The sequence below is a fragment of the Psittacula echo genome (assembly GCF_963264785.1).
Source record: "Psittacula echo genome assembly, chromosome: 4".
NCBI lineage: Eukaryota > Metazoa > Chordata > Aves > Psittaciformes > Psittacidae > Psittacula > Psittacula echo.
This window is the reverse complement of record NC_137738.1, coordinates 72,219,070-72,234,702: the sequence shown is the minus strand read 5'-3', so window position 1 is coordinate 72,234,702 and position 15,633 is coordinate 72,219,070. Positions and strand designations below refer to the sequence as shown.

The following is a 15,633-nucleotide window of genomic DNA, read 5'->3' as shown; positions in this document are numbered from 1 at the left end:
CTTACGTTTATTTCCATCATGTGGCCTACATGCGCCCACTTCCACGTTTTCCCTATACATAGCGCTTCGACAGCATGAAGTCGGACAGCCACGTCCTGCCGCTGCGCGTCCGCGCACGTCACGGCGAGCAGACCCTCACCCACTCCCGTTCCCGTCACCACAGCGAAGGCGGGGCTGCGCCACCCTCCCTCTCTGTCCCGCGCTCGCCTTTCCTGCTGCGGCCCGCCAGAGGGCGTTGCGCGGCGCTGAGGAGGTGCGGCGCAGTGCATGCCGGGAGCTGTCAGGGCGGCGCGGGGGTGCTGGTGGCGGTCGGGCTCTTCCGGCTCGGGTCGCTCAGGTAACGCCGCTCGGCCCGGCACCCACTCCTTTCCCTCCTCCTCCTCCTCCTCCTCTTTCCCTCGGTGCAGGTAGGCTGCGGGGCTGGGCCGTGGCCGCACCCCTTCTCCCTCCCCGTCTCCGCGCCTGTGTTGGGGAGGGTGCCGCAGCCGAAAGGGGTCCGCCCCTGGAGCCGAACCGGCCCTCTCTTCTTCCCACCCAGAGCCAGGCCGCGGGCACCATCGCGGAGGGCGAGGGCTGGGCCGTGTGGGAGCTGGCCTGCGGCAGGTGCCGAGGAGCCTGGGGAAAGCGGTTATCCTGTTAATTGCTCGGTATATATTAACCTGTGGCACCTGCTTCGCTCGACTGCCGCTCCGTGGCCTCTGCTCCCCGGTGCTGCTCCTCTTAGCGCAGAGCGGTCGGAGGGGTTTCGAGGCTGCAGATCGTCCCCGTCCCAATCTCCTCTCACACCGCCATCCCGACACCTACTGCGGCGGGGCCTTGGGTTCGTCATTCGTAGAGGGGCTTCCCCGGGCCCCCAACCTATCCGGGAGCAAGCTCGGAACTGGGCTAACAGAGCCGTCCTGCTTTGACCTTGAGCGTATAAGGGCCGTGGGCCTCTTTTGGGTCGGATTCCTAGGTGCTTGGCTCGGCTGCTTGAGTAGTTGCATGTGATGTTTGGAAGGATACACGGGGCATATGGCTGTCCATAGTTTGTGTAGTGCTGGGTTAATTTTCATCTGTTGATGCAGGTATGGACTTAAATCTTGTGATGCCCACTTGAAAAGCATAAATATGCAACAGCTTCTGGTGTTAAAGTTTTTTTGGAAATAGCATTTAAATACCTGTAATAATAACAACCATAAAAGCCGAAACAATTTATCTCTTTAAGTATCCTGAAATATGTTGGTTACTAGCTGCAGGGTTTGACAGGCTTGCTCTGAGTGACTCAACCCTTATATTTTTGTTGCTGATTAGCAAGAGCCCCTGCGCTCCTGGATCTTCTTTCTGTATACAGTAATAGTGAATGTATTATGCTTCTCAGGTTAACCACATAATATGATACCCGAATTCCAGCTACAGAAGTGTGAAGTGGTGGGAAGAGTCTATCTAAATAGTAATGGGCTAGATGCTTGCAGGAAATAAGGGGGCATAATGTAAGACTGAAAGTTTTGTTTCTAAGCCTTGGTCTGCTTATGCTGGCCTGCGTGTATGATCTGCCTATTTCTTTGTTTGAAATTTTGGTAACTTCTGAAAACCAGGCTGAAATACAGTAGACATTTTGCAGGTCTAGTAATAGTATGATGTCTAAATATTGCGATTATCCAAAATGTACAGTTATCTTTAATATGGATGAATGTCATGTGGAGGAATGTCAGTTTGGAAACAGGCAAAATGTCAGCAGTGTAATTCCTGGTTTTGTTTTAATTGAAATGGGAGTAGATGCTTTTGGAAAGTAAGCGGCCTGTAAATGAGAATTGGGAAGAAGAGACTGCATTTCTAAGTGAATGTCTTACTTTCCCAACTTGTTTGAAGCATCTGTGACAGTAGATGTTTAAACAGCATCTTGCAAAGACAAGTTATTCTACATCTTCCATTAGCGGAGTGGCTGTGCATGTGAGTGGATGGTTATGTTCACAGATTAGGCCATACTTGTACTACTGGTAGTGCTTTTTGTGTGTAAAAATACTGGCATGCTACACTGACCACTAGAAATACTCATAGTATGTGCAGCAAGCTACATGGGTAAGAATGCAGTCTGTAGGGTGTAAGTGGGCACAGCCTATATTCTTCTGACATCCATTGTTCTCCCTTAGAATAAGGTGAGGATGCTTTTATATGTTCATCATTGGCCAGAGTTGCTGCTGTCCACCTTCAGTGACTTCTTGCTTAGCAGGGAATGACTGCTTGGGCTGGGCTGGGTTGACTGAAAATGCTTATTGCTATTCTACTTTTTTTTTTTCTTTTTCTTACTTTGGTGGAGCTATATTATATTAAATATGCAATGTGTAGAGGAGAACCAGGAAGAGGTACGAAGTATGTAGTAAAAAAGACTATTTTGAAAATTGAGAAAAATAGGAGATAGAAGAGACTAAAGTTAATGGTACCTGCTAAAGCATGAAATAGAAAAATGAAAGTAATTTATTTTTATGCTCATCATTGTCTTCCAGATTAATAATCATGTCGCCCTGACTTGTAGCTGAAAACAAATTTAGTGGTAAATAGAAACAGTAAGCAATACGTTTCTCTCTCAGAGCTTGAGGAGAAGAAACACTGCAGGATCAACCATTTGTCCCCAATAACTGAAACAAGAAATGAGATGAAAGCACCAAAGAGACTCAGTAAATGATTTCACTACTCAACACATCTCTATTTTTGTCAGAAATTTGTATATCAATATAAGCATAAAAAACTATGTAAAGCTGAGGAATAGCGTTTTGCCTAGTTTGGTTTCTAGTATCATTTGCAAAAGTCAAAGGGAATTTAACCTTATATTTATGTATTTTCTGGCTTTCTTCTGAGTATGAGGAAAGTCCGGGTTTGGTCCAGCCACCATTTTCAGAAGAGTCAGAAAAGGATTCTCCTTTACAAATTCATTTGAAATCCATCTGCAGAGTATGTGAAATAAGATGTATTGCAAAATATAACCACAATCTAGATAATGTGCAGGTATACATATGGCATATGACATTATTTCAGAATTAAGTTTGGAATAAAATTATAGAAATGAGTTGAAATTTGAAATTAATAAATTAGTAGTGTCTTAGGACCTCAGGATATGATAAAAAAAGGGAAGTTGGACAAAGTGTTTCCCAAATGTTTTTTATTAAACGGTTGGCCACGTAAGGCAATGATCAGGATATGAGAACTTCTGTCATGTTTTTGTGAAAATAAATACTGGTGTAGTTTGGAGACAGAATGTTAAACTTGCCTGAAGCTAAATATTATTAGAACAAGGGGTACAGATGAATAACAGCTTTGTCTAAATCTTCAATTTTAAAGTTATTGCGAACAAAACATAAACAAATTATCAAGCCACCATTTATTTCTTCTTTTTTTCTTTTTAAAGATGTTAGATACTGTGTTAAACTTTGTGTCAGAATATTTATAGAGAGGTCACAGTGTGAAGTCACAGTGTAACCCTGGAAGCAAGACTTCTTTCTCAGTAGAGGGCTGCAAGCATAATGTAGGACAGTGAAGCTCATGTTAGTCCTTTTTTTTTTTTTTTTTTGTCCACCAAGCTGAAAACTGTCTGGAAGTTCGCAAACTCTCCTTTAAAATTAAGTGTGATGCAAATCTAGGTTTAAAAGTAGTCATACTGGTTCAAGTTGGTTTTCATTATTATGTTCACTATGGTTTTTATTGTTTGTTTTGTTTAGTTCTTTATTTCAACTGTATTACTGTATTAATTGGATTTACTGATTTGCTGAGAGTAAAAAACAAGCAAGAAAGAAAAAGAATATCTCAAGTCAAGTCTTCCTTCAGTAAATGTTTGGAAAAAAGGAGGAGAGCTAGGTAGTTAAAAAGTGATTCTTTTCAGAGAGAGTATAGTACTATTTGAAGGCATGAGGCTGAAACATGTAAAAGTGAAAATAAACTGCAGTTTATTGTAGGAAGCTTGTCTTCTTACTGTACTCAGGTACCTGGAGAGAAGGTAACTATTTGGAATCATGTATTTACTTATCAATCATTGCTCAACAGAGAGGGCAGTAGCCCCAAAACCTAGTCCATGCGTGTGAGAGCTGAGCAGTTCCACTGTGGGACAGGAAAAGCACAGGAAGAGCTCAGTGTACTGACAGGTGATACTGGATCCATGGGGAGGTGCAATTGCAGTCACACCGGAATATGCCCATTTTCTCTTTGCTAGTCATTTTTCCAACCCACCAAACTTGTGTGGTTACCAGGAATTTAGCTAAGTCAGATAAATATATTCCATATTCTGTTTAGAGTAAGCCAAACAGCCTTACTGCTTGCATGCAGTCTGAAATCCTTTTATGGAGGTGGGGAAACTGTTGCAGGGTTGACTGTGGATAGTTGATGAAGGCACTACCAACACAGGGCACAAGCCAACCTTTTTTAGCATGGCAACAGTTTGTTTAGGTTCAGGGGAACAGTAGGTGAAACATTGTATGCAATGTTGTACTTAATTTCTGAGCAAGAATTCTGTATTTCTGTTTGGCTTGGCAGTTGTCAAAGTCACTGCAGGAAGTCATATATTACAGTTCATATATTAAACAAAGAAACAAAAAAACCCCAACCCCAAACCCCCAACTTCAGTGTTATATTCTGCATTTGGGACTGTTGGGATGTCGCATGGAGATTGAAATGAAGATTATTTAAAGAATACAAAACAAAAACTTTACCCAGATTTTCTACATTTCTTTAATGGATGCATTGCTGCTATAATACAAATTTGGAATAAAGATGGTAACACTGTGAGTTGAAATTAGATGAAGTTTAAGGAAGAAACTCTGCAAACAGGTCAAAAGAATGCAGGTTAAATTCTTGGTAGGTTTTTTGTATGCTTTTCTTTCCTTGAAATATGTAATTGATAAGAAGGAAATAGTGACCAGTTCTAGATGTAGATTGAAATGTTAGTTGTTCAGATACAGTGGTCAACAAAGGGAAGAAAGGGACAAGAAAAGTACTTGTGAGCATTGAAGGATAACCAGAAATTCAGGGGAGCATTTCCCCATATTTATCTATGTTGTGGTATTCTGACTTAAATTGCCATCTGCTTTTTAATAAGACATGTTAGAAATTATGCATAATTTAAAGTAAGAAGCACAGATACCTGGAGTCTTGTTGATTTTTAGATGTAAAATGCATGCTGGTTAGATAGATAACTCAGGAATTATTTGTGGCTAGAAAAGAAAAAACATGGGAAAGTATTATTTTAGGAAGAAAATATTTTCAGCTAATTGTTGATCTGGGTTATAGCAAAGAAGATTCAAATCATGTTCATTTACTGAATGACGTAAGTTCAGATCTGTGAAATCTGAATATTGATTTGATCTCAAGAAGGATATGATATTTCAAAGGCAGAAATTTTGGTGTAAGATTCCAGCATTCATACACTGCAAGAGGACTTCAGGTATGTTACAACTGAGTATCACATTGTTGCTTGTGCATCTTTTGTATGCCACTATGATGCTGTCATTGGCTAATATGTATTTAGTTTAGTCAGATTTTTTTAATTACTTTTTAACTGTTAGATGTGATTAAAATAATTATTTGACGTTAAGTCAAAGAGGAAACCTTTGATTGCTTTGTTACAGCAGTGCTTGGAGATCCCTGTAATGAACAGGGCTGCTTTTCACCTTATACTTTGTGACAAATAGTAAGACAGTAGTATGCAATCACAGTGCACAAGGGCTGGAAGAAAAGGAATCAGTAGTGGTTTTTTGGCAGGCCTGGAATAAAAATGAAAATTTCACTTTAGTATATCAAACTGGTTTGTAATTCACCTATTATATATGGAAAAGCTGTAATAAAGTAAAAGTGAGTAGAGGGATTAAAATATCACCCTAAACTATTTTAAGAGGCGATTGGAAGGGGCGTATATTTAGCAATGACAGTGAGAACCTTTTGGTCACTTTCTTCTCCCCACTGATAAACAGGCATAGAATTTTTTTTTTTTTTTTTTTTTTTAATACTGAAATGCTATGTTCTAAAGCAAATGCATTCACTTAGAGATTGTTCGTAGTTATAAATCTGTTTTCTCTAAACATTGACTAGAGAAGTTGATTACTGAGAAAGCTTGTTCTATGTTCCTTATGACATTTTAAGCTTGTTACTTGTTCCTGTTCACAAACTCCTGTTTGGTCTAAATCTGACTTTGGAATTCCGTAAAACAGCAATAGGAAAAAGAATATTTTATAGACCTTATATATTTCCATCAGACAATGATCAGTGGTAGAGTTACAGTTTTATTCCAGATCATCTTTCTTCTGTGACTTCCTGTAGATGCAAAAGAACTTAGTTTCTTTTTGTCAACAATTTGGGGCTCTGTAATTATAAATGTAATAAATAACAAACATATTTTGTAGATTCTAAAGCCAGGAGGCAGCAAAGTTGGTGGGTACCTAACCTAACCTCTGTAGTACAAGACATAGATTTTTGTCTCATTTAATTCTTGTTTGAATGAGAATCACTGTCAGAAAAACATCTTGTGTTGATTTAGAAGTAGTCAGTATGGGTAATGCACTGGCTGTTATACTGATTTGATTTAATTTAATTTTGTCATGGAAAGGAATTTGAACCACTGAAGCAGTATAATTTTTTTCTGCGGGAAAAAAAAGTAATAGGCTGTTTCCACTTAGGATTTTTGACTAGGTAGAAAAGTATTCTAGGAAGTTATAAATCAAAATATTAACTCTTATTAAGTGTTCTATACTGTTGGCAGGATACTAATGAGATCATAGCTAATTATAGTTAATTATACAGTCTGGTGTATTTTCTATTTTGCTTATTTGGGTAATATGAGTGTATTTTGCAGCTTTCATTACTGTACTGAGTAGCAATCAGTGAAAATAACAAGCTCAAGTGGTTTTTATTTTTCAGAAGACATTAGAGATGTCTCTTTGAAAATTTCTGAAATAAGAGGACTCTGTAGAAAGTCAGTTTAGAAATAGAGTAATTAGCTGTAATTGGAAAATCTTTATATTTCATGATAGATGAATATATGATAGAAGAATATTTCCACATTTGATTTTTATCTTTAGAGTCTTGCCTGGGATTTGCAGTATTTATTTTGCTATTCGTGCTTTTAAATATTTCTGAGGGGAAGCAAAATATAATAAATTACCAAATGACAAGTCTTCTGTTTTCCATTTATTCAAATCTGTGTTTGCATTGAGTCTCTTTAAATAAAAATGTGTTTCTGCAGTAACCAGCTTGATATGTGGGCACTGTACAAAGCATAAAATGCAATAGCTTGGTACTGTGAAATTTGAAATTTTTCTCATTTTAATAATTGATTAGTTCTTTTACTGTACCTTCCTTCCATAGTCATGCTTGAAACAATAAACAATTTTAGAAAGCCTTGAAATATTGCAAAGCTGAAACTCTGAGGAATTCAAAGAGAGCAAGTTTTTGAGCTCAGATTCTTATAGTTCTTGGGACACACATTGAGAATTCTTGAACTGACATGATGTATGCAGATTTGTGCTCCACAGTGATCAGCCTATTGACCTATAGCAGAAAGCAACCATTTCAGTATTGCAGATTGGTTTGAAGCAGACAAATAGAGCAATTCTATGAGGCTTGAAAAAATGCAAGAGTGGAACAGTCACAAATTGAACCTGAAAAGGGTCTTTGGGGTACAACATATACTACAGAGCCTGTGAATCACTGGAAAGTCTTACAACATTGTTATTAAATTGAGACAGAATCTAGATGAAGGCTGCTTTATTGAATAAGTGTGTTGGAGCTATTGTTTATCTCAATTGAGTTTCTTTAGCTTCAGTGAAGACTATTTAGAGCCTCTGAAACAGGTTGTTGATGTGAGACAGAAGGCTTTTGCGCACATGAGTTGTGAAGGATGAGCGTTTGCTGTGGAAAACACACCTGCAACAGTACCATCTTAACATGAGTCAGAGGAAAACCAATATGACCTCACTGGTGAAGGCTGCTCTGTGAATACACTACACACAACCCCTAGCAGGAGATCCACAGCCCCAGGTAGCTGCTTTTGCTGTCAAAGTCTGTTGAAGGCTCTACAGGCATCCACGTATATCCAGAATTGTGTGGTTCTGCTCTTAAATCCCCATGAGAAGGTGAAGTTGAAAGTAACAGTTGTCAAGAGCTACTTCTGCAATCACATATGATTTAAATACAGTTTTATGAAGTAGTTTGAAAATATATAGTACTTCGTTGATAGTTTCTTCCTCATAGCTTTCTGCTTAGAGACCTCCATTTTCTTTTTGTTGTCCATTAAAAAGAGGCATAGTCACCTAACAGGTCAGTGACTACCTATATCCAGACCCATGAGAGTGGCTGAACCTTCAATCTGAGAAGCATTTCTTGTCTTCTCATTAGGTATGCCAAAAGGGGGGGAAAAAAGCCAAAACAATGAAAGCAAAGGACGGTACTCTTCATACCTTTGTTTAAAAAAAGAAATAAATAAAAAACATGCCAGGGAAAGTTGTCCCTCGTGCCAAATGATGATTGTGGAATGGCAAGTTATCCTTTGGGCTGTTTGGCAAGTTTATCCTTTGCGCTGTTTGGTGTGACAAAAACTGCTATTTTTCAATCATTTTGATCTATTAAATTTTATTACTCATCTAATTTTTCAAAGTAATAAACCATAAAAGAATAATGATGGGGTACTTATAAAGAGATAGACATTACTAAGCTTTAATTAACATTGTATAAAAATACAATGCTGTAAAATTAAATGTTGTTAAATCTGCAGTTTTATTGTAGATGAAAAGTATCAGTAAAAGCACATGATAGAAACAAGGAAAGATTAAAAAAAATTTTAATATCTTCAGGCTAAAGAAAAAGTAAAACTTGTAGGGCAAGTCTATTTTTATGTATGAAAGCTAATAAAAATGGGCATTCCTGTAGTTTCAGTAATCTTAGAATAAAAATAGTGGCAGGTTTATAAAAATAATCATAATATTTACCTAGTATCTTTTCTGTATCCCTGGCTTATTATGGCTACTGATATGATTTGGAAGATATGTTGTTGAAAATAGACACTCTTCATTGTGGGGGAAAAATATGTAATAAATTCTTTCTCTCTCTGTAACCTGAAACTATATAAAGCTTTTCTTAAGAAAAATGAGACCATAACCATAGAGTAGTAAGGGAATGGAGCATGTTTTTTCTTCTCTATACAAAACCTCATAATGATTAATTTGACTAATAACATATGGATAAATGTAAATGACTCAATGTCTAGAGTTCATTCATCAGTATCAGCCACTGTGCCATGATAGACTTAAGTATAGGTTGTTCAAAGATATTTGTTTTCAAAAGGAAGAGAATATTCTGATCAGTTAGTAAGTCCAAAGAAAAGCTACTTGTTTTAACTCTGTGTTCATAGTGGTTTTGTCAAACTTTTGATAATTCTGAATCAGTCCACTTTCAGCTTTCAGGTTTATCAGGCACTTGAGAAAGACAAAACCCTGTTTTCCACTCAGCCAGAAGTGGTTACACTTATGCTTTAGGTGGATTTAAAAAAAAAAAAAAAAAAAAAGGATGCTGATGCTTTCTTCACAGAAAGTATTATTTGCTGTGCTGTGTCAAGTTCTTTCTCCATCTCTTAAAAATGAGTATTGTACTGCTTTTCTATGTTGATCCTTTCTTCTTTTTTAGTGTTAATACTTTACTTTTGGAGATGCAACATTTGAGGTTCTGCAGCTGTCTTTTTTTGAGAAACCTGTTGGCATTCTACAGCTTTTTCAAAGCAAATCTGATTTCTTTCTGAACTTAATCCAAAGAAAGAGGTTATTATAAAATGAAGCCACATTAAATACTTTTTTAAATGAAAAGTGAGATCTAATTGCTTTATGCACTTGGAGTATCACAAAGTCTTATCAGTTTGGCACCCAGAATATGGTTCTTAAGTAAGGGTTTGCATTTCTGTTTTGCCTTGGAAGTGATCTGTCATTACTAGTCTGCCATCAGGATCAGGAGTGTAAAAGGTTTGTAGTTCTTGCCTTTTTATTCACTTGTGCTATCCGAGCTCTTTTTTTTCCTGTGTCTGTCCTTTTCTTGATTTTCTTCTTTCTTGCAACTTCCCTTACAATGGTGAGGAACGAGGAGATGAGCAATATGAGGAGAACAATAGTAATAAGGATAAAGAAATTATTGATGTGGAATTTTGGTTGTTCTGTAGAAGAAAAGATAGGTAAATGTGGTGACAACAGGAGAGAGGCTTGTCTGGCACCTTAGGGCTGTGAAGGTTCTTGAAGATCCCTCTCCATGACCCAGAGTGACAGCATACTGTCTCTGACTGAGGAAACACTTTAAAAAGTGTTTGGGAGGATTAAAACTGGGTGTTTATCAGTTTATCTTCAGAAGCCTCTACTAATTAAAGGAGCAAAAAGGAGGGCACAAAAATCTGCCAGGGCACTTTGTGATAAACTTGACGAGATTACGATTATGAAATTTTGAGCCTGATGTACAACTGTCTTAATATTGGAAATGTCAGGGTACAGCTTTTTTTCATTTTACCTTTTGGAGTGCTGAAAATGTACGACAGTGTTAATAGTGACATAATCTGTAGATTTTAGCATTGTTTCAAGAACATGGCAAGGAGTTCACCTGAAAGTAGCTGAAAATACTGGGTAGCCAGACGTAGGGTTTTATGTTCTTTAGTCGCTTGGTAAGTCCTTATGAGGGCTATTGACAAAGTTATTAAATAACAGCTTTGTAGCCATTTGGGGGAGAATACTGTTTGAAGGGAGGGATGGATACACTACAAATCAAATAAAGGTTTTATGTGTCCATGTAAAACTTCTGAAATTTATTATATATGCTAAAAGGCAGACAAGTGTTCATGGTTTTGATGCAGCTTGCACAAATGAGTGTGTTTATTACATGAGTTAATATGAGTTGAATTGTTAGTCTTTTCTGATCAGTCTAAAAACACCACCTTTTTCCTGGGCGGAATTTAAAGATATTTTATTACCTACCTCAGCTGTAGAACCACCAGACAGCACAATGTCACTTTTTATTTTTGCTAATTCTTCTGCTGTATTGTTTTGTAGGCATTTTAATTTCAAACCGTCCTGCTATTTTGTTATATTGCTGCTCACTGAGAATTGGGGCCAAGGAGACATGTTCTCCAGTCATTTTGGAAGGGCTCACTGAAGCTGCTGTTCTAAGTTTGACTCTATCATACCTGGTAGACAGGTCTGATGAATAGTGTCTTTATACCTGTTGCATAGTTTATTTGTGTTGGTTTTTTTTTTTGGTTTTTTTTTTTTTTTTTTTTGTTGTGTGTTGTTTTTTTGTTGTTGTTGTTGTTTATCATGCATTAGCCTGTGTTTCTGCATGCAATTTTCTTCCCTTTTTTCTTTAATCAAGACAGAAGAGAGCAGCGTCTGCTGAGTGCGAAGTCTCTTCTGAAGGTGAGCATCAGGGAGAAGTCCCCAAAAGACCCCAATTAAAAGGGGCGCGAAAGCTGCCTTTTTCACAGACATGGTAAAATAGGATTTCCCATTATGGGTTGTGACTGCTTGGAGTTAAAGTAGCTTTAAAAACATATTTCTTTTTAATAGTGATTGAATTTCATGAAATAAATAGTGTATGGTCTATAGAAATATGAGGTGGTATTTCTGGAATTAGAATATCTTAATTACTTGGTGTAGACTACCATGTGATGACAATATATAGAGCAAATTGCAAAAGCCTCTGATTATGAAACATTAATAAACATATACTTTTATTGTGCTGGATGATAATATAAAAACAAAGTAGAGTTGCATTGCTGAATTAGAATACCAGGTCTTGTAAAAGGAAGTGTTGATGTATGAAAATACTCTTGAACTAGTGCCTGACTTATGTACATCCTTCACTTTTGTCTTCTGCCTGGAAGAAAAATTGGTGTCTTCTGTTTTCAGAAGGGCTGATTTGTGGAAAGGTGGGTTCTTCTGGTGATGGACTTGGAGGAGGAAAAAAAGAAAAACAAAAAATACCACTTTTTGCATTGTTTAGAATAAACAGTGCTTTTGGGGAGGAGCAGGGCATTATTTTCTAGGGTGTTTTGTTTGGTTTGTGGGATATTTTTGTTTGTGAGGGTTTTGTTGTAGTTTTTAATTAATTTTTTTAATAGGACTTGATTACAAGTATAATTTTGATGTGTTAGATATTTGTGTGCCATATATTAGCTTTGTTCAGGATTTGCTGTAACCTGATTTCAGATCAGTATTTCATAATGGCTTTGAGGAAAATCTGGTGCTCTCTATATGAAATTGTTTTAATAATGTCTGGAAACAACAGTTTCAGGGGGTTTTATTTCTTATTTTGATCAGGTGATGTCTGTACATGAATTGCAAGCTAGTATCTAGTGGGGACACCGTGGGAGGATGAACACGGAAGAGCTAGAGCTACTGACTGATTCCAAGTACAGAAACTATGTAGCAGCTGTTGACAAAGCATTGAAGAACTTTGAATATTCCAGTGAATGGGCAGATCTAATATCAGCACTTGGAAAGCTGAACAAGGTATGCCTGGCTGGTGCTCTGGGAAAACATTCAGAAACTGACAAAGGGTACTGGTTTAAAATTATCCAAGTGCAGGGTTCTCGCAGTCCAAGACTCTTGCAGATATTTTAGTAGTGAGTAAAATGTTGGGTATGTCTAAGTAGCAAACTATTCAAACAAATGCCTTTCTGAGACTTAACAGTTGAACCCTTTATAACTGTAAGTAAAGGGAAAACGAATTTACATTTTTAGTGGAAATAAATGTACACATCTTTTTCATCACTAATATTTACTTCTAAATCAATATTATTGAAATAGTGTGAAGAATAGTAGCCAGGATTAATTTCAGCAATATTTTTACAAAGCATGAGTAATAAAATGGGGTTCAAATCATTAATTGACCAGATAATGTTACTGTTCTGATTCATTTTAACAGTTAATAAGTTGAATGTGTAATACCATTGCGATCTTTAAGAGCAGTTTACAAATAAATAGAGATCCTGATATCCTAGAATCATAAAATGGTTAGGGCTGGAAAGAACCTTAAGATCATCTAGCTTCAACCCCCCCTGCTATGGGCAGGAATACCTCACAGTAGATCACATTGCCCAAGGCTCTGTCCAACCTGGCCTTGAACACTGCTAGGGATGAGCATTCACTTCTTTGGGCAACCTGTTCCAGTGCCTCACCACTGGTAAAAATCTTGTTCTAATCAGTTCTATGTGTTTCTAGGGATCTCCGTCAGGGTCATAGAGTACCCTTTACCACATACATTTTGCCAGTGTGAAGCTTTCCAGAATTTGGCATAGAAAATTACAGCTCTGAAGCATTTAAGTTCTACCCTCTAAATGTTGTCGAAAATCAGGAATGACAGTACAGTTGGCAATGCCAGTGGCACAATTTGTTTGAATAAAGTCTCATTTCTTTCAATTTTTTTTTTTTTGATTGTAACATTTCTTGTCTCACTCTATGATGGTTTCTTAAAGTTATTCCAGATTGACCACTCACAGTTTTATAGCTGTCTGAGTGCTGCTGGTAATTGATTTTAACAAAGGGAGATCATAATTTTTGTCCTCAAAAGGATGAATAAAATGAATGAGTAAAATGAAATGGACAAGCTGTAAGGAGCCCATTGCAAGTGAAGTTTTAAATGCTTGGTAATACTTCTATAGCAAGTGTACAAGTGAAAGGCATTGCAAAGAGAAAGCTCTATGGTACATCTTAAAGGCATGTGTTCTGGTTTGTTTTTTTTTTTTCTCTTGTGTTGTAACCTAGGCGTATGTTGTGACTTACTGACCATTTTCAGGAACTAATTTATAAATGTGCTGTTTTTCTTAATTTGTTGATTTATCAGGTACTACAGAACAACGCAAAGTACCAGGTAGTACCGAAAAAGCTGACTATAGGCAAGCGCTTGGCACAATGTCTTCATCCAGCTTTACCAGGAGGGGTTCATCGGAAGGCACTTGAAACATATGAGATCATTTTCAAAATCATTGGACCCAAGCGTTTGGCCAAAGATCTTTTCCTCTACAGGTGCAATAATTTAAACAACTCCATTTCAAATGCATAGTCGAGATGCTTTTGGTTTCATGCATTTTATATTAATAATATTGTTTTGTTATATAGCAAGAATCCATCAGTTTTCTTCCCTCATGTTACTGGTGCTTGTGTAGTACTCTTCTCCCAAATACTGTATACTGGAAGATAAACATATCCCCTAAACTTATGTTAGGAACCAATTTTAGAGCTAGAAAACCTGGAGTTTATTATTTCTTCATTGAAATAAATGAAGTTTTGTGCATATATGTAAAGTAATGGAAGTGTTAATGCTTATTTAAATGTATTCATATTTCATTTTTCTATTTTAAGTGGTATTGGAAAGAATTTGAATATAGTTTATTAAAGAAACTTTCTCTTCCAAGGAATCAAAAGGTTGTCTATTTGGCTAGAATGGGGTGCAAGTAGAAAATCTTTCTCAGCCTCTAGAACTGATGATAATAAAAGGGAGGATAACCTTGAAATGTAAGTGTAGTGAAAATACACTGTTTCCTAAAGGCTTTTGGTTGCATAGGGAGGGCAAGACATTTAGGCTATTTATTATATAATGCATAGAGGGGTGTGTGCACATGTACGGTCACACATGGTTCCTCATCTTTAGCTATGCCTAGAGATTAGAATTTCATTGGTTTGAGAAATAGCAGAATAAAATAGAACTCTGCTTTTCTGTTTAGATAGCAAAGGTGTGTGTTAATGCTTGGAAATAAATTGTATGCCTTAACATCAGCTATTCTGTCTTGCACTGTCAAGATATTTATATATAGTTACATTTTGGGGAGGGGGAATTTCTGTGTTTCCATGCTTTTAAAGATACCGTGAACTTGTAGCTTACGTTTTTGCCTTGTGCAGTGATTCAGTAGCTGCAATATCTTAACAGTAAGTTCTAGGATACTGGAAAATGTTACCTTGTGTAATGTGATTAAAAGCCATTGTTACTGATGCTTGGAAGAAGACTGACATTCACATTAAGGCATTATCAAAGATTCCAGTATTTTCGTGAAAGCAGAGTGACAGTGTCTGAACATCAAATCTTGAAGGATGAGTAAGCGCCTTACAAAGAAATACTGTAGGGTAGTGTACTGGTTACAGAACAAAAAGACATTTTCTGCAGAATAAAGAAACCCGTTGACAATGGCAAAACAGTAGTTCTTCTGGATAGTGGATAGATAAAGGCAAAATTTGTTTTTATTAACATTTTTGGTACTTTAAAAAGATATCCCCTCCTTTCCTCCCTCCCCCCCAACATGGATAACATTGTGATGTGTCCACAAAGTTTTTGGTTTTAGTTTTTTGTTGCTTTTTTGGTGGGTTCTAGATTTGGAGGTATATATTTTAAGACCCTGGGCTCAAACTTTGTTGTTTTTTTGTTTTGTTTTGTTTTGGTTTTTTTTTAACTCTTCTTTAATTTTCTTCATGGGTTAAAGTCTTCTGACCTGTGTTCTCAGTGATTTTGAAAACTACAGTTGTGTTCACATGTCTCTGATTATTGGTATTCTTTGTACTAATTTATGATATTTAGCTACAATTGCAAAGATGTTCTTAGTATGTAGGTAGCTTCTGCTTAGCTGATCATATTTGTAACTTTCATGAAGTTTCACTT

General features: G+C 37.1%; 1 protein-coding gene across 10 annotated transcripts in view; it reads left to right on the top strand.

Moving 5' to 3' along the window:
* The first annotated feature begins 274 nt into the window (after nucleotides 1–274).
* Nucleotides 275–15,633, top strand: part of DOP1A (DOP1 leucine zipper like protein A) — a 70,450-nt gene continuing 55,091 nt past the window's right edge. For 6 of the 10 annotated variants that reach the window (XM_080615387.1, XM_080615386.1, XM_080615389.1 and 3 more), the window contains exons 1-4: nucleotides 275–337; nucleotides 11,356–11,399; nucleotides 12,303–12,494; nucleotides 13,828–14,009. In XM_080615387.1, coding sequence (XP_080471513.1) covers nucleotides 12,357–12,494; nucleotides 13,828–14,009 — 320 coding nt within the window. In that variant the 5' untranslated portion in view covers nucleotides 275–337; nucleotides 11,356–11,399; nucleotides 12,303–12,356. Of the gene's footprint in view, nucleotides 338–10,723; nucleotides 11,400–11,866; nucleotides 11,912–12,302; nucleotides 12,495–13,827; nucleotides 14,010–15,633 lie in introns of those variants that run through there. The other 4 variants (XM_080615384.1, XM_080615382.1, XM_080615385.1 and 1 more) reach the window with 4 other exon arrangements.